Source organism: Notothenia rossii, assembly GCF_949606895.1.
Source record: "Notothenia rossii genome assembly, chromosome: 10".
Classification (NCBI taxonomy): Eukaryota; Metazoa; Chordata; class Actinopteri; order Perciformes; family Nototheniidae; genus Notothenia; species Notothenia rossii.
Window position 1 is genome coordinate 11762717 of NC_136908.1, and position 22484 is coordinate 11785200.

Sequence of the window (22484 nt, forward strand, 5' to 3'; positions counted from 1 at the left end):
TAATAAGTTTGTATCCTCACATGCTATTTTCTGTTGTTATTTCAACTATGATTTCAACGTGAAAATAGCCCTGTATTCTCTACACATTATCAACTATAAACTGCATAAACAGATAGTTTATTTTAAATTAACTCATCTTATTTCAATCAGTGTTAAAACAATAATTACATTTGAAAATACCAAGCAGTGTTCTTACTTTGCATGTAGGCTGTCAATCCCTTTTTTTAAATCATGAATTATGCGGTTTCGTCACACAGGGATTTTCCTCCTCGGCCACCGTATGATGTCGTGGCGTTTGCTATGCACTAACTCACCATATTTACTTGATTACTGTTAGCTCTCATTTCTAGCTTATTCGGTCTACATTTTTTTACGTACACGTTACATAAACCACCGGACAGTGTTACCGTCAGCCTTTCAAGATGAGACGCGCTGGTGCGGGTAAGAGACAGACGGACATGTTTAATTTAAAGCTAATACCTAGCTTGCTGGCTAGTTAGCAAACAGCTAGCTCACGTTAGCTAATGTTGTTGATATTGTAGTGAAACGTTACAGGGCTAATTTACAGTAAGGACAACATAGCCAACCGATTGTGTTTTAATTATCGTTTCATTCAGGTGAAGGAGGCCCTGGGAATTATGTAGCAAGTGGCTACAGTGTGTATGAAGAGGAAAATGAACATCTACAGGAGGGATTGAGGTCTAAAGTCCACGCTTTGAAAAGTGTAAGTAACTAAATATAGTTGATTAATGCATTTATATTTGGTTTAGCAGAATATACTGCACATGATCTGTGTAGTCCACTCTGATAAAGGTACATTTTGTTTTTAGCTCATCTTATACGATATACTTTATTGTCCCCGTAAGGACATTTGTTTTTATTTAAAATGTCAATAGTTTACTTGTTTTTTCACTATTATTATTGTTTTTGTCTTGAATATATTTATGTTGAGCTGTTGAAGGAGCTTGGGACGTAATACTTTCATTGCCAAACTGTAACTACATTAGCTACTGTGCATATGATTCATATTTATTGTTGCTTGATATTAACAGCTTACCATCGACATTGGGACAGAAGTCAAATACCAGAATAAAATGTTGGATGAAATGGTGAGTTTTACTTTCTGTTCTTTCTCTTCCTGAACAATGTTAAAACACTGCATAAGAGTATGTAACTGGTGGAAGAGCTATTCAGAGTCAAAGTTAACATACTACAATGTAACGTTTTACAATTAAAAGTCCAGGATTAAATTCTTATGTACAGAAGTATTGACCACAAAATAAGAACTAACAAAATGTATTATGAATGGCATGCTATAATTTGATTGTTTTATTCATAGATTATCTGGAAGTATAATTTAAATGTTTCTGCTGATGGAGAGAGAGAGAGGTTATTTTAACTATGTTATACTGTTGGTTAATTTTTATTTAATCAATTATATTTAAAAGTTCATGTCACTTTAAAAAAAAAAAAAAAAGCTCAAATAAATGAAGTGGATTCAAAAGAACGCTTTTCCCCTCTCAAACCGAGTTGAGTTGAGTTCAGTCAGTGCCATACTGCTCCAAGAGTCACTGGAGTAATCTTGGGTCTGCGTGTTACACTATGTTTGTTTGCTGCTGGCCTGGACTTTAAACTCTCTATATCCCTCTTTCCCACACTAGGACTCAGACTTTGACTCGACGGGCGGCCTGCTGGGTGCCACCATCGGCCGAGTCAAGCAGCTGTCCAGAGGCAGTCAGACCAAGCTGCTGTGCTACATGCTGCTCTTCTGCTTCTTCGTCTTCTTCGTCCTGTACTGGTTCATCAAGTTGAGATGATAGGAAGACCCAGTTGAACTTCTTTACTCCTCATCTTCATCCCCAGCCTGTGCCAATGCTGATGGATCAAACCAACATAATGCTGATGAGAACACGCAGGGATTTTATTCCTCAGCTACACATGTGCCCATGTATCTGAGTATTTCAAAATCCCAAATCCTTCTGATTCTGTATGATTGAATCCTTACAAATAAACCACGGTCTAAATAATGGACCACGTGAAGTAGGTATCTGAAGTATGCGCAACTGGTGTACTTTATCAGCCAATTTACAACTGATACTCCTGTGTCAATAACCTTAATGCAGTCATTAACACATTGTATGGTAAACATGAGCAAATGGTAAATCTGTCATTAAGTTATAGAAGGCCACTCAAAGCCAATAATCTAGTCTTTTTGCTTTTAAGAATGAATGGATAAAGTACAACATTTGGCGTCCATACATAAATAGATAGTATTGTTTTTGTTTTATGTTTATTGTAAAATATTTGTAATGTAAATAAACACATGTTATGAGATGAATTGAACAGTGTCAGATTTAAATATACACAATTGAACTGGTTCTTTTATTATTTTTATAAATTTGTCGTTGACACACAAACAAAAGGCATATTATTTCTTGGGATATTTATTGTACAAGTTCTAGCACATTATTTTTCTTCACCTATTCTATAAAAATAGATTTAGTCTTTTAACTGACTCATCACATAGCAATACAATTAGGAAGTTCACATGTTCATGAAAACAAAACAGGAGCTTCATTATTCTGTGTGTTTAAATGTCTTTTGAACTACATACAGTTCAGTCCAAACAATCAAAGGCAAAACTAACATGCTTACATAAGTCAAGCATCTTAACATACTGCACTTGGGTGTTTGTTTTAAGCGGTTCATTGGAAGTGATTAGCACAATATCAGCAGTACAGTAGGCGGTGATTGCATCACTTCTTGGGAAGTGTGTCCATGTACTTGCAGATGATTCCCAGCATAACCTCATCAGCGCCTCCACCAATCGACATCAACCTGGAATCTCTGTAGAAAGGACCAGACATATACAAACAGTCAGAGACAACACTGACTCCTCTTGAATTTTCCCATGACTCAAAACTATTGTCTAAAAGCTTCATGAACATATGAAAGACATTTTCCACGACCAACTTTGAGCTCTGCTGGTCCTTCTGTCATTCTTGTGATCCACAAATGACATCTCACTGTGGAGCCATGGACTTCATTCAGACCAGTATAATGATGGAAAGGAAAAGTATACTGAGAAGAGGGAGCCATACTTTCAGGGATGGATCACAAAGTTGACAAACGTGGCCTCCTACAAAACGCATTTCTTTTAAAGTTCGAAGAACAGGACTGAGAAATATGTGGTAGATTGAGGAGACTACCTTAAAATACATTGTGAATGAGGACAAATGTTGAAGTAAGCCCCATGTACAAAACACTAATACACAGCACACACATACTCATTATTTATTTAGAAGTCATTTGTTTCGTTAACCAAAATGTGATAATGTTTATCAAAAATGTCTAAAAAAAGAAAAAAAAGGGGATTACTTTATTCACATGAACAATGGCTTCAATCAGGTTTTCACGGTCGTACACCCTGAACCCCTCGTTCAGCTGCATTATTTACCCCATCAGTAGATGTCAGCACAGCATAACATAAGGTTTAAAATAATCTGAGTGAAACAGTGTTACTTGATTGAACACTGTATAGAAATGAGGATACTCGAAGCCTATTATGATTATTATGACTTGATTACATGCTATGTTTATGCAGCAGCCATCACTCAATCTGATTCTCACCATCTGGTTTAACTTCTCTTAAAAAAAAGACATGGACCGCAAGCTTTATCTAGCTCCTGCCAACTGGTGAGGTTGTTCTTACCATGGAAACATTATACCCTCTAAAAAAGCATAGTTGGCAGCCAAATGTAACCATAGTTGGCTAGCAACGGGTGTTAGTGACTGGTGCTGCTATGTCATGGTTGTTTCGCAGTTTGTTTTCTTGGATGAGATGAAAAATGCAACACAAGGGTAAAAAATAATTGAATTGTGGTAAAATGCTATAAATCACAGTGACGGAAAACACAGGAAACTCATTTTAAAAACCAGATCAGTGAACATTACTAGGCTCACCTGTAAAATCTGCTGACCAGCACGTCACTGGTGAAGCCCATTCCTCCCCAAAACTGGAGGCAGCTGTCGCCCACCTCCCTGGCCAGGCGGCCCCCCTTTAACTTGGCCATGGAGGCCAGCTTGGTGACATCATTGCCTTTAATGTACAATGCTGCAAACAAATAAAGAAAATATGTATTGAGGAAGGTGGATACAAAGGCATTATAAAGAATGTCGAGAGGAAAACAAAGACCGTGAACAAATGATGTTCAGTTCCACCGGTGGCTGATCAGTGCCTCTATTATTTCTCTACGTACCCTCCAGAGAAAACATGTGTGAGCTGTTTATTTCCTGTTGAAATGTGTGTAAAATGTGTGTGTGTGTGTGTGTGTGTGTGTGCACGTGTGTGTGCGTGTGTGTTTATCTACCTGTGCCAAACAGATGCAAGCTTTCATCTGTTTCTGGGCATGCAAATCGGATGAGATAGAATTCACTCAAAGCTGGCCGCCAATGAAGTGGTTACAAACACGATGAGAAAATCACAAGACCTTGAACACACGCCCGCCAGATGCACCCTCGTATTCTAAAGCACTAGCGATGTATTTTGAAACAGGTGGGTATGAGCCCGTTTTTCAGATGGGTTTTGAAGTTCAGTGTGCAAGAGCCATTAATCGTTTGATACCTTGAGCTCCTCCTGTCTACAAGTGTCCTTAAGCAAAACACTCACCATTTGCTCCATAACAGGAGTTTGAAATGTATGCTAAGAGATGAATGCATCAACACATAAATAATGGTATTACACAGGGAGGATTACATTAGAATAGCTCTTGATGCCTGTGAAAATAACAAAAAAAAAATCTTCTTTACAACGCAGAGACCTAAACTTGAGTAAAATTCACCAGTTCGGGCAACTTATCCAGGAAATTCTTGTTGTTTCAGAGATATAGCAGCGAGCCATTTTGATGCCAAGCAATCACTGTTCTGTCTACAGCCAGCCAGCCATATTGTTGTTTACTGTTACCTTATCACTACTAAGCTAGCATATCACTCTCCAGCCAGCACTGTTCCCTTTATCTTCTAACCCAACCTGCTGCATTGTACATAATTTACAAATTACAAACTGAAGGCTGGTTTGGCATACTCATTCTTCTTGCGTTGCAGAGTGAACCGTGGCCTTTCATACAGAGTCTTCAGTCTTATCTAATGTATTGAGTGCCACAAGGACAGCTACATGCATTTATTTGGAAGGATCTTCTTAAAATACTGCACATCTAAGCAAGCCTGTTGGATATGCAAAAGGGTAATTATGCATGTAAAGAAGAGACGGATGATAAAGGTCACCTATTAGGCAAAATCCACTTTTTCATGTCTTTTACACATCAACATGTGTCCCCTCTGTGTAAAGAGATTCTGAAAGTTTCAGGAAAAAAGATTCACTCGCTTTTTGTCCTGATCCATTTATATAAAATATTGAAAATGAGCTGATCAGATTTTGGCCACTTTATGATGTCATAACGATTTGTTGGCTTGTGTAACCATTAGCCGATAACCAACCAAGGTAACCCCCCCCCCCCCTCCCACCTTATCACCTGAATCTCCTCATAGAGCACCATTGTGTTTTTTTTAACCAAATATCTCTCAGAGGGGCGTGGGGAGTGGCTCCTTATTTTCATCTAAAGTAACAAAGTGACAGACAATCAGCACTTTTGAAACAGAGGGGATTATGGGATGCTGAGACATGTTTTGTATATATCTGAGAGCTATAATATATTGATGAAAAACAGTATAATATGGGACCTTTAAAACAACAACATCAACACTAATACAAGTCAGAAACACACATATTTGAAAACTACGTATATGTACAGTATATAATACTATATTGATGTATGTGCCTTAAGAATAGAGAGGGACAAAAGGTTATTCAGCTTCTGCAGCAAACACTACCAAGCTATCATTATGGTTCACATGTCTGTATGTAAAGTGAGCCCACCTGTAGCGCTGTGCAGGAGAGCGCGCAGCAGCTCCACCTCAGTCTGCAGCTCGGCCAACCTGAAGTGAACCGACTGGTGGTGGAGGACCGGCTGCTTGAAGATCTTCCTCTGCCTCGTGTACTGGATGGTCTCCTGAATGACGTTCTCCATCATGGTCAAGACTGGATGTGTAAAGATAGAGGGATAGAGAATTACTACTAATGCTGCTGCTGCCACTTGAACTGCATGCATGTCTGTGCTTGCTTCTCATTTGTGCCTCTGATCTATGATATAATTCAAAAATGTTTGACAGGCAAGACGCCTCAGATTTAATAGAAGCATATCAACTTTCCCTTCTCAGAAGTCGTTTCTTACAAGTTCTTCCCAAGAAAATATTGATGCATGTTTGCTAACCATTAACAAAAGCAAACATCTGCTTTGCTACAGAAGATAAATGGCTTATAATACTGTAAGTGACTAAAACTCCCACATTCTTGGAAACGGAAATGATCCAGTATTATAATCTGTCCAATCTACTGCTCGATCTGTGTGGGGTGGATGAGACTTAGTAAAAAAACAGGGGAGAGTGAAGGATGAGGGGAAAAGTAGGACAAAATGAAGTCTGATTACTGGATATTGCTTGGGGTAGTGAGAGATTAGCTGTAAGAAGGGCTCACTCACTATTGGCCACTGCCCAGAGCCTCTCTTCCTGGAACTGAAGCATCTGATAGGTGAAGCCCATGCCTTCCTGGCCAATGATGTTCTTGCAGGGCACGTGAACGTCATCGAAGAACACTTCAGCCGTATCCGATGACCACATGCCGAGTTTCTCAATCTTGCGAGCGATTTGTACTCCTACGGAGGGGAGGACAGGAAACAGGCACACTTATCATAACAAATGCTAGTATCCATAGACCGGATAAGGACCTTCTGAAGAGAGGGATTTTGTGGTAAAATGTGGGAATATAATGTGTTTTAGTAGGATTTGAGGGCTGTTAAATCTACTTGAATCACAAAAGATGAATGTGAAAGGCCTTCTGCTTTGAATGGAAAACACACACATAGCAAACAGACCCCTACCTGGGAGGTTCATGGGCACACAGATGAGGGACTTGTTCCTGTGTGGGGGGCCGTCACTGGTGTTGACAAGCAGACATATCCAGTCAGCCTGGGTACCGTTGGTGGTCCACATCTTTCCCCCGTTGATCACATATTCATCGCCTTTTCTCACTGCCTTGGTCATGATACCTGAATCGATGTATGGTGGAGCGTGTAAATGGAAGGAGAGAGGGAAATTGGGAAGTTAGTGGAAGGACATAAGGTTAAATGAAAAGTTTCAACGGATGAATAATCTAAGAAATAAAACCATGTTTAGGAGCAGAAAGACACACCAGTCTAAAGTTTAAAGCTGGTGTTAAGTTTAAGCGTGAATCATAATGCATACTAATAAAAAAATGCACAAAGTTATGAAGTTTGGTCTATATACAGAATGTACAGCATGGGACCCTTGTCCCCTGAGAGAACATTAGTGTCAGATTGATTGTAAGACTGCTGATTTCTGGCTCCTCCATCATTTCCGCAGCCTGAGCTCATTTCAAATGGTCCTTCAGAAGCTAAAAAGGAAATGATGTGATAGATGAAGGAGAGACGTACTTGAGACATCCGAGCCGGCTCCGACTTCACTGACTCCGAGGCACGCCACTTTGTCCCCCATGATGGAGGGAAGGAGAAACTCTTGCTTTAGCTCAGCTGAGCCAAACCTGCAAACACACATTAATAAATAACTATTTAATCAACTAACAATACAGTAAGTCCTAAGTTTTCTGACATTACAGTACTTTCTACAGACTTCATTGTCAGGCTACTGTCTAATAAAAGTTGTGTGAAACTTTTGTTGTACTGTAGAGCAATAGGTTGTGTGCAAACAGCACTGCCATTTTTGAGGCAATTACATTTCCAGTGGGACAGAGGAGGGAGTCTTATCCTGAAGCTCAAATGGTATTTTTTTTTTCTGCAGCTCTCTTAGCACTTCGACCTCGTTGCAAGCTAGTGTGGATCCCCTAATTCAACTCCGGAGACTCATACAGTCTGTTCAACTGAAGTCTGTCTTGTGTCACCAGCATCTGTTTAGAAGCAGAACAATATCACAAGCCAAGGCCCTACATGCGTGAGACAAACAATGACCAAATATACAAATAACAATACCCTCAAGGGAGTTTAACTTTGATATAACCACTAACACATGATGCCCAGTTAAATAGGGCTTGGACAAAATACATTTGGTCATAATTATATTTACAATTGAGAAATCCTTGTAGAAATGTCCATATAACCAGTAAAAAAATTATATGGATGTGGATTTGGTTATAGGATTTGTAGCACTGTCTATAACATACATTCTTGCTTCATGACTTTAAGTGCCTTCAGTGCAATTCACTGCTTTTTAAAGAGTGCAGCCTTTAAATTCATTGTTGTCAATGATAGACCAATATAAATGCACCAAATAAACACAAGCTAAGAAAAGCTGAGGGGAGAAAGAATGAGATAGATATGTCTGCAAAGCTGGAACAAATAATGAAAATGTCTGAAGTAGCGATGCTTCCTTTATTGCTAAGACATTGGTTTGATTAGAAAAACTCAAGCTTCAAACACAAGGTAATAACTGCAGGGTAATCCATGTCATACATTCTATGTGCTAATCAGTGAGGGATAGCAATTCATGCTAGCTTTTTATAGCCTCATTATAAAAGATGTCCATGTAGGGAGACTTTTTAAAGAATGTATTGTAGCCTGAGTCAATCATTAGTTGTCCTTCTGATAAGAAAAATGCAGAGGTGGAGGGAGATAAGTAAAGCTAAATGTACAGTGACGTGTCTCCAACCCAAACTAATGGGAATTTTGCTCACCTACAGTAAGACCCATATCAGCAGATTCGTAAAAAAAATAACACATTTCCTTGTTTATGGGAAGGTACCTGGCCAGTGCAGGAGTGGTCATGTCAGTCTGCACCCCGATTGCCATGGGGATGCCTCCGCAGCGGATGTGGCCCAGCTCCTCTGCAACTGCCACACTGTAGCTGTAGTCCAGACCCAGGCCTCCATACTCTGCACGGGACAAAACACACACTCCTTCAAGGACAGATCGATGCTCTTGTGTGGAAAATTGTGTGCCATACTTATGTTAATTTGAAAAGAGAAGTGGACCTTTACCAATGTGAAGAACGGCTTAGAAATGTTTGTTTGGACATAACTAACCCATCACTTAATTCTCCTCTTAAACTAGCCTTGAAAAAACCATCTTACCCGTTATCTCTGTAATAACCTCGCTGCCTAACATGTTTATGTCAAACCCGTATTCTGAACCGTTGGCACCGGAGCATGCACTCAAATTAATTACAGGATATTATCATTAATTGAGCTTTCTGTAATTACGTGTAAAAAGCACTGCCGGGAGGTCAGCAGCACGTTGCGTCACAGTCATCTCATCTCTTTGGCTTAGTACACTTTTGTTCTCTTAAACAACCCATTTACTGAAAAAAATATCTAAATTGATGTCTATTTCTTTTATTCTGGCAGTAGAGGCATTTGCAAAGACCTTAGGGCCTTAATGGAGTTGAACAGTGCACTATAAACTATGTTTAAAACACCACTTTCTGTCAGTTATCCTCATAGAGCCATCTATTTTTCTTTCCTCTGCCTTTCATCATCAGTCGGAGCATCTATTGTGAAATGAATAGGGTGTTTTTTTAATACTAATATACTTAGTGCTAAAAGCCAATTTTCTGTCTACTACTAGTGGAACTTACTGTAGCTAGGTAATGTGCTCGCTTTTATTCTGCGTTTCTCTTTAAGTCATTAGTGTCGAACACACACACATTCAGACCCTTTCAAAACAAAAACAATACGAAATTGAAGTCTGTTTGCAGTGAATTTTTGTTGACATTATCATCCAATGCTAGCAAATGTAATCTGACAGTTATTCATCTAGGACAAATCTCTTGATAATAACGCCAAGTCAGCCGAAAGTAACAAGACATTTGTGAAGGGGTCGTCAATGTCGTGGTTTTCCCTTGACTAAATACAGTATGCCAGGTACTGGATGATGGATACTAAAACTTACTGACAATGAATAATTATCAGCGAGTTTACCACATGGAGGCCTGCACTCCAGCATAGTGGTTTAATATCACCTGTCAGGCTAGTTATCGAATAACGGAAAGCCGTCTGGCAGACTGTCAGAGAGCCACAGGGAGGGGAAGAAAGAGAGCACAATAAATGGCGACAGGGAGAGAGGGACATTTATTAGTGGGACCAGCAAAAACAAGGGAGTAGGGGAGTCTAAAATAAGAGGAAGTAGGTGCAGCTGTGCAGCGATAGGTCTCTGAGCGCTGGAAACCCTGCGGTGGATAATGTGGACTAAGGGAAGCACCAAGGTTTATCCCACTTTAAGCAAAACAGCAGGCTGTCTGTTTGAACAAGCAAGCAGGAGAAAAACAAACACGATTCTGTCATAAATGTCAAACCTTTACACATGTGTTTCTACTGAACACCAGATGTTCCTCAGCTAGGCTCTCATCGGGTTGAAATCCATATGAAGCTCATATTGAAGGATTGAGATGAGAACATTTCAAGATGCACTCACTGCATATGTCGAGTAAACACTGTTTTCCATCTTATTTGCTCAGGGATACAAGTGATGGTAAATCGGGGATGACAACATGGGAGAGATTGCCGATGAATCACTGCCGTTAGCTTAGATCCATGATAATTCGGTATAATTACTACAATAGACATAGGTGTAATTACACTATTAGTCAACCCATGAATGCATGCATCACTAACACAGTGTGATATACTATAACATCTGAAAAGTAACTATCATGCATATAAGTAGTAATCGTGAGAAAGGGCAACAGCCTTGACACACAACTTTCCAACAGGTTATTTTTCAAAATATTAGTAGCAAAAATATGTTAAAGGAAAAAGTATGCAGACTGCCAGGGTCTATCTGTCAGGCAGGAGACAAGAGGCCATTGCCATGGTGTGAGCAGCGGATACTTCTCTCAGAGCAGAGGAAAAAAGGCAGGGAGCCAGGGGTCATCTCTGTCTTCTCTCTCAACGTGGCTGCCTTAGGAAAACTTCCTGTTCTCTGGTTTTTATGTTAATAGTGCCTTTCCTTGTACATGGAAAAAGTGAAAACATTTGTGTTGAGTGTTCATGTCAGGGGATTAAATAAAGGGACGTGCTGGATATGTCCAAAGCTGTAAACAGGAGCGTTAACTTTGTTGCTTGGCCTGAATCCATTAAGTCCACTGATAGTGCTGTTTTCCCATTATTTTAAGTCATCCATGCCCACAGAGGATCACTGAGAATTAACTGGGATAACCAGGTTGTATTCTTCTGCCAACCAGTCAGTCCAAAAAGTCATGCCTTCATCATTACCAGCGGCAATGCTGGTAATGAGGGTCTGAGTGTGTTTCATCTACAAAATGTGGTCTTGGAGACACCTTCTGTAGCAGAGACACCACACAAGTTGCTTTGCCAGGTGTTTATATATCTGTCTGTGAACACATTTGTCACAGCGATAGTAAAAGGTTGGAACATTTGTACTGTTTTGAGAATCAAAATAAAGGAAAAGTAAGAAGAAGGTTTTGGTCCGATTAAGGGTGCCATATGTCTTCTCCAAAAACCTTTTTATATATTGTAAGTACATAATGAAAGCTCACCACATGTTGCATGTTTTATTTAAAAAATAAACGCTGTTTGTAGGAGATTATTTTGATTGTATTTGGTGTTGAGTTATTCTCACATTCCGCCTGATTAATCATTTCTCCATTGGCCAGACTCCTAAATCCCCATTCCTGTAAATCGAGCCTCTAGATCAATTAACTCAGAGCAGAATTCTTTAAGAGTCTGCTCCATTAGTCAGCACCGCAGAGAGGGGACATCTAGTTGTACACTATCCCAAAGACATATAATACCATAGCAACTTAACTGCTCAAATTATTACAGATATCAAGCCAAATTTGGCAGGATGATTAATAGATGCCAGATTAAATAGTGTGGTAACTGAGCTCAGTCTTTATGAATACTGTAATATTAAGCCTTTATTGTCATTATTTGGAAGGCTTTTCCATTTTTAGTTGTAAAGACGAGAATCAGTGGCTATTCTCTCTAGTGCAAGTGTGAGAGGTAAATGCATACTGAAACATTGCAACCCAGACATTTGTTTGTACACATTTACCTCAGGTAATCCACCTGATAATGCAGAGTGTCTTCCTCTGAGCTGCATCTCATCTGTAATCCTGCCAACTAATGCTTATCTCTCGTCTACTCAGCACATTTTAATTCCTTTTCTTTGACCTACAGGCCTGTGGTGCAATCCTCTTCACCGAGCTCAGTGCTCAACATTATTGTTCACACATTTGGTTTTTCTCAGCATCCAATGGAAGAACAGCTATAATACTGTAGAACAACAAAGATTAGAAGTGGAAAAGATAGCGGGATAAATACATCTACTACAGCGGGAAATAATAAGGGAATATGAAATTACTTTAAACTATAAATCTCTGCAGTTGATTGTCAAACATTTGCCATAAAAATCCCTTTATGTATTCAGAATGATTTCACACACAACTATTTTGTGATCCTTAACTTTGCAGAACTTATTCCGCTCCATCTCTTACCCCAGCAGGGACACAGCTGGGTACACATCTGGAAATGGGATATATAATATAGCAGACAGCTGTTGTGGGATGTTGCTGTGACACCCGCACCCATCAACACAGTGGGAACATTTCTGAAGCCGAGCGACTATAATGTATGGCTGAGAAACAAAGGGAAAATGAATGGGAAGCGACTACAGCTGTGAGAAAGTAATGCCACATGCTCCTTGAAGCGGAGATGGTCACTCTTTGATTCACCTATCCCCTCAGAACTATTCTAACCACAACTGAAATTATGTTTCTGAGTGACATTTATTCATGTGTTCTTGAATTACAAAAGGAAATCCTTAAAGGCAAGGTCTGAAGACATGTTACTGATTTATCATGGGAGTTTTTGCAGTGGCAACAGAAACAGCACGGCCCAACAACATATATCATGTGGACTGAGGCATAGGTTATTAATCTGTTGTCATATTTGAATGGACTACAAACTAAAATGCCCTAGAGTACAAAGAGACTCAAGGTCTGGGCCAGAAAATGCCCCTTAAACACTTCCAGAGCCATGGATACACATGTTGCAAACACATGCCAAACATCTCTGTTTTTTAACAGTTTTATTCTCTTGACTTCTCAATAAAAGGGTTAGCACAAAAAAGCTAATCGTTTCCCCGCAGGATTATTATCTTCTTCACTGACATAAAAAGGCTTCTGGGTCTCTTTATCAAACCAACCTTTTCCCTAACCACTCTGCTACAGATAATGCCACCCAGAAACACTCACTAAATTAATGAAACCGTTATAATTGTTCAGAAATCTTTCTTAATGTTTATTACAAAAAACACTTGCATTTAGCTAATCCTGAATTCCTTTTTTATGATTCAAGTGGAGTAGTTGGATTTTGGAAGAAGACACAGGAATCCAAAACATACTAACTCAACGTCATGCAAAAATCCCAAGAACAGAAGTATTGAACTTTATCTTGGACTTTATCCAAACGTTCTGTGTATGAAAATGAATGTTTAATAAAATACACTCTTACCAACTGGTTTGTTGACCCCGAGAAAGCCAGCACTTCCTAAGGTCTTAAAGACTTTATGGGCTGGAAATATGCCTTCTGCTTCCCACTGCTCCACGTGGGGGTTGATCTCCTGGTCAATGATCTAGAACACACACACAATAAGGTACAGATATGTTACTGTATGTTTCTGATAGTGTGTGCGTGCTCTTTGTTTGTTTATCATGGTGAATTTGAAGCATAACCACGCATATGTGCATTTTTACCGTGCCAAAATGCACATATTTCCTTGACTTCTTTCTTTTTTTTACCCTCTTTGTACGACAAGGAATGACAGCCCGGCTATTTGATCTCCTGTCACGTAAATACCACCAAGCAGATACCCATTATGAGTGAACACACACACAATGACTGTTATACATACACAAGTTTCCTGCTGTCCAGTGCAAATCTCTATTTAAACCTATGTAATCTATCTTCAGCAGACAGCGTTGAAAGGTTTTATATATCAATGAATAGAGAGCAGGCTGGAAAGTTTTAATATATGGGAAATCCGTTATACTGACAGCAAGGCATGCTATTTTCTTCATATGCATGTTATCAGTCCCCTACTGATAACCAAGGCTTGGCTTGTGACACACAATATGACAGCTGCAGGCTGAGAAAACAATGGCAGGGGTTTGGCCTTAATCCCAATCTATGCATTTGGGAGCGGAAAAATAGCACTAAAAACTAAAGCATAACAGAATCCAGTAAAAAATGATGGTAACCCAAGTTGTCCAAAACAACTTGCATTGCAAATTACACTGAGGGTTTTGGGGATGATTGGTTTTTAAGAGCTGACACTGATGGAGATGACTGAAGTTGTTGGTATAGTGCTGACTGCTTTGCATTCAGCCATTCAAAAGCCAATTTTTTAATGATCTGTTTCCTCCGGCATTTTTATTCTTGGCAGGAGAGAAAAACCTCTAAAGTAACATTTAGACCATAATAGCAAAAATAAAGTGCAGTACTGAAACCACACGAATGACATTCCTTCTGGGTTAGCAGTCACTTTATCTATTCAGCCACTGGCATAGACAGCCGCCTGGAAATGAAAGGTGACTTCATTATATACGTTAAGAGGGGAACAAAGAAAATATGTGTGCAGTTGTGGTTAATGAATGAATTTCTATCTATAGGAGGTGAATGTCATTAACCGGCTGATACAGTATCTGAATTTGATCATTTATATATCTCTAAATGAACCAGCTTTTCGTTAATTTGATTCAGTACTAATTCAAAAAATAATGACTTCATATGTGAAGAACAAATAGATTCTGGTAATCTCGTCACAGAATTTTACATAATAATCTTGAACAGTGAGTGCCTCTTTTGTCTCTACGCCCAATTGAAATGCTTTGTGCTTTATCAGTGTTTATCACTAGTGACTGGTTAGGTGAGTCATGCCCAAAAGATCCACAGGGAGTTAATCGCAGGTTTGCAGCCTGACATTGGACTGAGTGCCGTGACTCATTTCGAGCACCTGGAAGTGGCCCACAGCTGGAGAAGCACTTATGAATCTATTGAGACACTCATACGGTGTTATTTCTACTGGAACTCACACAGGATAGGCAGTGGATCTATAGTGTGGATTAAAGTTCATGTTGTATTTTCTTGCCAATTCTTATAACAATTCAACCTTAAACAGCAGGCTTTGTCAACAGGAAGCTTTAGTGCACGGGACGTCAACAACCGTTTCTGCTAAATAATGTTGGTATTTTGTGCTTTACCCACTATTATAACCAAATAAATTAGAAAATGAAATATATGAGCTGTGACCTGCCTTGTCTGCTTCTCCAACTAAAAATAAAATGTCCTCCAACAAATGGATTTGCACTTGTGTGCCAGAATTATATAAACAACAGCTTTTTTATTGGTTTTATTTACTACAATGCATAAACTATTTTAATGGACCCTGGTTTCCCATTATAATCTGCTCCACAATGTGTTTCTCTGCTCAGTACAATATGCTCTAAATCAGGGGTCTCAAACTCAAGGCCCGGGGTTCCAAATCCGGCCCGCGATTTCATTTTATGTGGCCCAGCAAGAGCTTGCAAAGAATACAATACGTTTATTATATGGTTACATGCCACTTTACAGAAGCAGGTTGCCCATAAACTACATTTCCCACAATGCATCTCGTTTTGTGACATGCACACTGAAGAGACTTGCAATTATTTGCCCTGGACTTCTGCTTTCAGACATAGTTAATTACTAAGTTATTATCCTATCCGATAATAATCCAATTCAGAGGCAATAATGTAATATAATACATTATTTTATAAATATATTATATATTTATATAGTTACAACCGGGCCTTTGATTGCAACCTTTATGCGAATGTGGCCCGCGATGAAATTGAGTTTGACACCCCTGCTCTAAATGGAGGGTAAAGCAAATGAAAAGTAGTGATTAAATCAAAATAGGTTGCTCATGGAAATAAGAAACATTAGCTCCAAGCGTTGGCCAATGAAAGGAGTTTAATGAGCCATTTGAAATATAGTGTGAAATATAAAAGCTATTTGATTGTTCTTTCATGCAGTTTAGATTCAATTTCTGCCTGAAAGTGAAAGCACGACCATCAATGAGGATAAGACCTGTGTTTTGCCATTCAAACTAAAAAAAACAAAGTGCTGAAGAAGAATTAACAGGTTTTTTCCAGGATTGCAAAAGTGATGCACACACTTTTTGTCTTTCCAAAACACACAACCAGTCGGACAGCCAAAAAAAACACAGTGGCTGAGGAATATCTGAATACCAGGCCGACAAAAAAACATGGACATCATGTTTTCACTGCTCAAAACAGAAGATAGGAACTACTTTCAAAATATATGGGGTAAATAAGTAGCTTTTTAAAATCTGTATAAATCAGCTAAATAAACATCCAACACAAGATACAGCATTTAAAAAAAACTGGTCCTCTTTAACCTGCAATAAACTCATCTGGTTTCAAAGGTCGAATCATGTGAGGAAAAGGGAGGAAAGAGAAGCTGCTGGAAAGGGAAACCAAAAGGTCATTAGGGAGTATGTCCACATCTCTATTGTGGACTATTTGTGCTGCATACCAGAACAATCATCACACCGTCAAGGACAGGGTCAAGGTCACCAGGTCTTACAAAATGTCCAGACTGGCACAATACATAAAGACTGGGCTTCTCTCAACCAACCCTAACCATTGTGTTAAAATGGGTTTTCTTTAATACATATAGATTTTAGTACTTAACACACTATGTGTTAGAGCTAGGACCATATATGGTATTATCAAGACATTTTGTCAATTACTGTAGGTTTGGAAAATGTGACATTCTACACTGTAGTGATACAAATCAGCTCTGAGATTTCTCTGGTTGTATTATATATATATTTTTTTTACATATGAGGCAATGTTGCAAATGGTTAACAGGGCTACCGAGTTCTAGATCTACTGAATGATTTATTAAATGTGAAGTACATGTTCTTACATTTATTTTCAAGTAAATTATTCAATTGATCAGCAAAAGACAGATTCAGACTCCAAGTCTAGCATGGATCACAATACGTGTGAATGTAGAAGAAACTATACTCATAAAGCAGGAATCAAACTTATAATGTATCAAATCAGTTCATTAAAGAGTGTGTCCAGTTAGTGGGTTCAGCATAGATGAAATACTGGTAATGAAGTCACTCGCAAGCAAGATGAAAATAAACTACCAAAGCCATCATCTATCGAAAGGTTAAACCACGAGAAAGCAGTGAACAGCTAGGCCTCAACATCACTACATCCTGATATATTTTAACCAAGAGTAAACTATTTCAAATCAACATATGAATGAATAAGGCTGCATGATTTAAGTCATATATTGGTATTTTTTGCAGGAAAGTCAAAAGTATTCAGACAAGAAGAAAGTTATATTATTCACAAGCCAATTGTAAAGGATGGAAACATAAAAAGGTAATGTGTTGCTAGTAGCACAAAACATAAACAAAGTAAAGAAATACAGCCCACCTGCCAACAGTGTTCAGCCTACAATAGCTTTAAGTGTGTGTTGGGGAAGTCTGAAACCATGGGAGGCCGCATGTGAGGATGCTCTTCCTAGAAGTGCTCAGGAAAACTCTATTGACTCCATGTCCTCATTAATGTCAGAAGCTGACCCCACACACTCTCTCACACACACTACAATTGTTTGGCTGGTTTGTATATGGGAGACTGGAAGCCTGACTAATTTCTTACTATGGGAAGTTGTTAGTCTAATCTATAAATGAGCATCATGCCACACACACACACACACACACACACACACACACACACACACACACACACACACACACACACACACACACACACACACACACACACACACACACACACACACACACACACACACACACACACACACACACACACACACACACACACACACACACACACACACACACACACACACACACACACACACACACAGCCAATTTAACAACATTGTATGTGGCCCTACGCCCTCCCCACCCATTAACAGAAGATTGGTAGTGGAAACATTGGCACGATCAACATCTGACCTTGGACAGTCACTTAAGGATTTCCTATAACCCTATTTGTATAGCATCTATAAACACACACTATTCTACAGTGAATTCTTTTAATAAACCTCAAGTTCCCTTTCCTGCACTGCCAACATATTGTTCTGCATTTCCTTTTCACATTTTCATGCTTCCCATTATTCCCAGTGCTCGTTTATTTTCAACCTCCAAGCATCCTTTTGAAGGTTTAGTCACACAACAAGCTTCCCCCCATTTACCGCAACATCTTTCGCTCCCTGCCTTAAATTAGACACTTGTTATTTCTGCAGTCTATGTCTCCAAAGTCTGTCTAGTAATATGTATCCCAAATGAGTCATGCTGATTACTAATCCTTGCTTTGATATTTTACAACTCTAATTTGCAGCTTCTGATATTTAGCTTTTCAAAAATAAAAGCTCTGCATGTCACAAATCAGTAACTAATATAGCTGAAAAAGGAGAGGTACACTGAGTTTAAGTGGAAGAAGCTGGGAAACAGAAAACATGAGTAAGACCTTCGCCTTTGAAACCAAATTGTTCTCAAGCAAATAGAGAATAGACTGCTGCTTGTGTCACTAACAAAAGCATTACATACTACTGGAGACATCAGAGCAAACACTAAAGAAATAATCCATATGCCTTCTATTCTAGGATTTTGAAACAAAAGTAGCAAATTTAAATTAAACAGCCATTTTACACTTTTAATGACCAGAATATTGCAGGGTTTCATCAAGCAATGTCATGGGAAAATACAAATTATTATATCATTGTGCTGTAAAACAGAAAGTGGGACTCACTTTCCATTTTTCCCAAATTACACAATCTGTTTTTATACTGAATATTTTCTAATCAGACAAAGTCAATGGCCGGAAGAAGAATAACAAATGTGCAGTTTTTATATAAGGGAGATGCAACATACTATTCAGTGTCCAAAAAGTCCAAACATCAGATCTGCTTTGGTTAAATCCCATTGACCAGCCCTACTGGCTTGATAGGAGATTAAATCTGAATGTCATGGCCCAATCAGTTGTCAAGCCACGTCAAAATGTGTTTAGGTCTACAAATAGTCCCCAAATCCTCTGGTATCAGAACATTTCCCACACTTTATCAGTACTTTACTGTCATACTAATATAAATATCGTTTTATAGGAAGAACACATCTAATTTTGACCTCTAAATCAATCAACCTAATCTACGATTGTTCAGCCAACATCAGTCTCTGAAACACATGTTAAAGCATATCTAAAAAAACTTGTTGCAGTATTCATTTTTAAATTGTTCCGTGAAACTCCTACGTGGTCAGGCTTGACCACAACTACTTAATCTTCATTGAACATAGTTTGTGCATCCAGCCGTATCACACAATGACTGCTGCCATGACACCATATGTTATCTCAAGTTGAACTGACTAAAGTAACCAAAGCTTAAAAATAATCTCAGTGCCAGAGCAGAGATGACATTACCCAGGTAGGATATGTGGGAGTGTAGTATGGGTCATAAAAACACTGAGTCTGTGCAACAACAAAAAACATGTTATTATTTGTATGTTTGTGCAGTCATTTGAGGATGAAGACAGCTTTCCAACAGTGCTAGCAACGTACAAAGTTATGTTTAACTCAGTGAAGCCATAACACAATCAGCTTCTGCAGACACCACGACAGTTCAATGAAGGGTACCTATATACTGTAACAAGCTAACAAAGTGACCTTTCACCCACTCCCATTATAATGCCCTTTTCTGCGTCATACAGCTACTTTAAGCATAATAACACTCCTGCTTTCTAACAACACACTTGGGTACTACAATATATCCACCTGTCACCTTGTTACCAAAGATAAACCTAGCCTTGTTTTCATGGTAACGCCAAAGGATGCTATGTTGTTAGCAGTCATGTGTTACCTTTCTGAGGGACTCCTTTAATGCAAAGTGCTCTTGTGTGTAGATTAAATGGTCACCCGCGATCTCTGGGGCACTGGGTGTTACAGGTTTAGATGAAACATTGTCCGACAACGACCGGACACCAACAGAGGAGTTGAATTTGTAGAAAGTACGGCTGTTGAGTAGCAGGTTTAAACGGAGAGCTCCTTCACGCAGCGCCATGTCTGTAGACAGCGTGTGCGCATGCGCAGTCTGTGAATGTAACTTTCACCTACTGTGAATTTTGTGTTTCTTCCGAGATAAAACATTAATCCAAATGGGAAATGTTAATGTTGGTAATGTTTGATTTCCCGTCAGCTTCAGTCATGTAGGGAAATACCCCTACTAGATAAATATACAATGTGTAACCCAGTAGTTGAAAAAAGCTTACTACCACTTGCAGTTTATAATCTATTAAAGTAGTGGTTCCTCCCAGTATGAAGGAAGTTGGGGGAATCATACTTCTTCTGCACTATTACACATGTGTTTTATTTTCTGTAATCATTGCTAATCTCTTGGTAAATCCTAGAGAGTTTTTCCTCTTCAATATTCATCAGAGATTGAATCACAGAACAAAGCTTTGTTAAATATAATAATCTGTGGAAGGAAATATCCTTGTTTGATGAAAGTCCTGCAATGTATGACTAAGAGTCACAAATAGACATGCTTGTTTTAAATAGATCAAAAGACAAAACAACTGTCTTAAAGGATTGGTAGATGTGCATGTTTTTAACCATGAAATATGTTGTGCTTTTTTATTCCAGGCAAAGATATGAAAAACGATATGCAACATATAGAAAATTATAGTTCAAACTTGCGCGTAATCGGATTTATGAAACTATATATTGTCTGAAACCTTTCACAGTTATGATGGAGACAAGCTGAGTTATAAACAAGCTCGTTTAATGACAGTTGCTTCTGTATATGACACAACACATGGGCCCATTCACCCAGACTATGCACCACACAAGAGAGAAGGATTACATAACCATGCCAAATACTACTTTTTTTATTGCATTTTTTCAAAGAATACTTTTATATGGCTATACATCCTCCTAGAAGAGGGGGCATAGTTTACATGGGAACTTTTGTAATATCTTTCTTTTTATTATATCCCTCAAGTCTTCTCAGACTGCAAATCCATTTTATGAGGGGGAAGGAGAATGTTCTTTGGTGCTAATCTGAGATATGAAAAGCTCCTCAGGTTCAGTTTAGGAGATGACACAGCCACCTTTTTCCTTGAAGGGGTTCTTATCCTCTGCAATGCCTTTGAAAAGGACGTCCTCTTCCTCTGCAGCCTGAATGTATGCCTTGATTTCCTCACAGCACTTAGATGTCTAAAGTGAACAGACAAAGGGGTTGAGACAGTGTTATAGTCATATAGCAAATCCTGGAAGAATGAGTTGCAGTTTGTATAATTGCATTTAAACAGGTTGACAATTATATGTTTTTGCTTGTCAAGGATTAAAGTCTGACAACTAAATGTCTTTACTGAGGTCTTTAAAAAACATGAAGACAGTGACATAATATCAAGGGGGAAAGACTTACCAACCACCTTTCCAGTTTTATTTCAGTTTTAAGTTGGTTTACTTCCATTAGAGCCTTGTCCTTGTCTGTCAGGTCTTCTATGTTTATGTATGGCATTCTCTGGAAAAAAAGAAACAATTTTCTGCCAAATCCTCACTGCCATTTATAAACACAGATAAAGATCTCTAAAGATTCTTACTCACATGTTTCAGAAAACGTACATTTATGGAATATAAATTCACTTACGGATGCTTAACGAGGAGCAGTCCTTCTCCCTTGAAATCCAGTTGAAGAATCCCTCTCCTCTCCCTCAATCTGGGTTATAAAGTAATCTGCAGAAACAATCCTAATCCTCTAATCTGATTAAAAAAAGGCCCCTCTGATGACCAAGACAGTGTCCGATGCTTTTAAACAGGACAACTAATGACACAGGTGTCTGTTTTGAGTAAAACAAGAAGCTGTATATTGCAGATTACATTTAGATATAGCTGTATTTTATTCTGTTTTCTCTCATATAAAATGGGTTACTGGTTTGCTTCATGTATGAGGTCCCTTTGATAAGAAGGATAATCTGTATTAGCCTTCACCTGTCAAGATGGATGCACATCTTCATTTTATTCATGACTGCATGCCAGTTCTAACATCCTGCAATAAACAAGTGGGGAGATGCACATATTTGAAACCAAACAGCTCTATTTTATCATACATCTTTACCTAAATTGACAGAATAGGTACTTTGAACATTTTAAAGTTGCCAGACATTACTGTTTCCTTTAAATAATCTAAAAGGCGGCAGCAATTATTAGGCAAAAGAAAATAACATATAAAGCACAAGGCTGGAAACGGAGGCGACTGTGAAACCTTCAGGGTG

At 38.7% G+C, this 22484-nt stretch overlaps 3 protein-coding genes across 3 annotated transcripts; 1 reads left to right on the top strand and 2 right to left on the bottom strand.

Moving 5' to 3' along the window:
• Nucleotides 1-249: 249 nt before the first annotated feature.
• bet1 (Bet1 golgi vesicular membrane trafficking protein) lies at nt 250-2338 on the top strand. Its single transcript, XM_079655301.1, has 4 exons — nt 250-441; nt 618-724; nt 1053-1109; nt 1662-2338. The coding sequence occupies exons 1-4, from the start codon at nt 423-425 to the stop codon at nt 1815-1817; spliced, it is 339 nt and encodes a 112-aa protein (XP_079511427.1). The 5' UTR covers nt 250-422; the 3' UTR covers nt 1818-2338.
• A 25-nt stretch (nt 2339-2363) lies between these two features.
• LOC307022491 (putative acyl-CoA dehydrogenase 6) lies at nt 2364-20294 on the bottom strand. Its single transcript, XM_079655297.1, has 9 exons — nt 20069-20294; nt 13619-13739; nt 8890-9019; nt 7569-7675; nt 6996-7163; nt 6597-6770; nt 5936-6097; nt 3964-4114; nt 2364-2847 (listed from the first exon to the last, which is right to left on the bottom strand). The coding sequence occupies exons 1-9, from the start codon at nt 20267-20269 to the stop codon at nt 2757-2759; spliced, it is 1305 nt and encodes a 434-aa protein (XP_079511423.1). The 5' UTR covers nt 20270-20294; the 3' UTR covers nt 2364-2756.
• A 698-nt stretch (nt 20295-20992) lies between these two features.
• Nucleotides 20993-21905, bottom strand: gngt1 (guanine nucleotide binding protein (G protein), gamma transducing activity polypeptide 1). The gene is made up of 3 exons (XM_079654573.1): nt 21860-21905; nt 21635-21733; nt 20993-21423 (listed from the first exon to the last, which is right to left on the bottom strand). The coding sequence occupies exons 2-3, from the start codon at nt 21728-21730 to the stop codon at nt 21298-21300; spliced, it is 222 nt and encodes a 73-aa protein (XP_079510699.1). The 5' UTR covers nt 21731-21733; nt 21860-21905; the 3' UTR covers nt 20993-21297.
• Between the last annotated feature and the right edge of the window lie 579 nt (nt 21906-22484).

Bases quoted from the DNA above. Each gene is read 5' to 3' on its own strand.
- bet1 (XM_079655301.1), top strand. The intron at 725-1,052 runs GTAAGTAACTAA...TGATATTAACAG, and splicing joins AAGTCCACGCTTTGAAAAGT to CTTACCATCGACATTGGGAC. The intron at 1,110-1,661 runs GTGAGTTTTACT...TTCCCACACTAG, and splicing joins ATAAAATGTTGGATGAAATG to GACTCAGACTTTGACTCGAC.
- LOC307022491 (XM_079655297.1), bottom strand. From the start codon at position 20,269: ATGGCGCTGCGTGAAGGAGCTCTCCGTTTAAACCTGCTACTCAACAGC. The intron at 13,740-20,068 runs GTAACACATGAC...TGTGTGTTCTAG, and splicing joins TAAAGGAGTCCCTCAGAAAG to ATCATTGACCAGGAGATCAA. The intron at 7,676-8,889 runs GTACCTTCCCAT...GTGTGTTTGCAG, and splicing joins ACCACTCCTGCACTGGCCAG to GTTTGGCTCAGCTGAGCTAA.
- gngt1 (XM_079654573.1), bottom strand. From the start codon at position 21,730: ATGCCATACATAAACATAGAAGACCTGACAGACAAGGACAAGGCTCTA. The intron at 21,424-21,634 runs GTAAGTCTTTCC...TGTTCACTTTAG, and splicing joins TAAAACTGGAAAGGTGGTTG to ACATCTAAGTGCTGTGAGGA.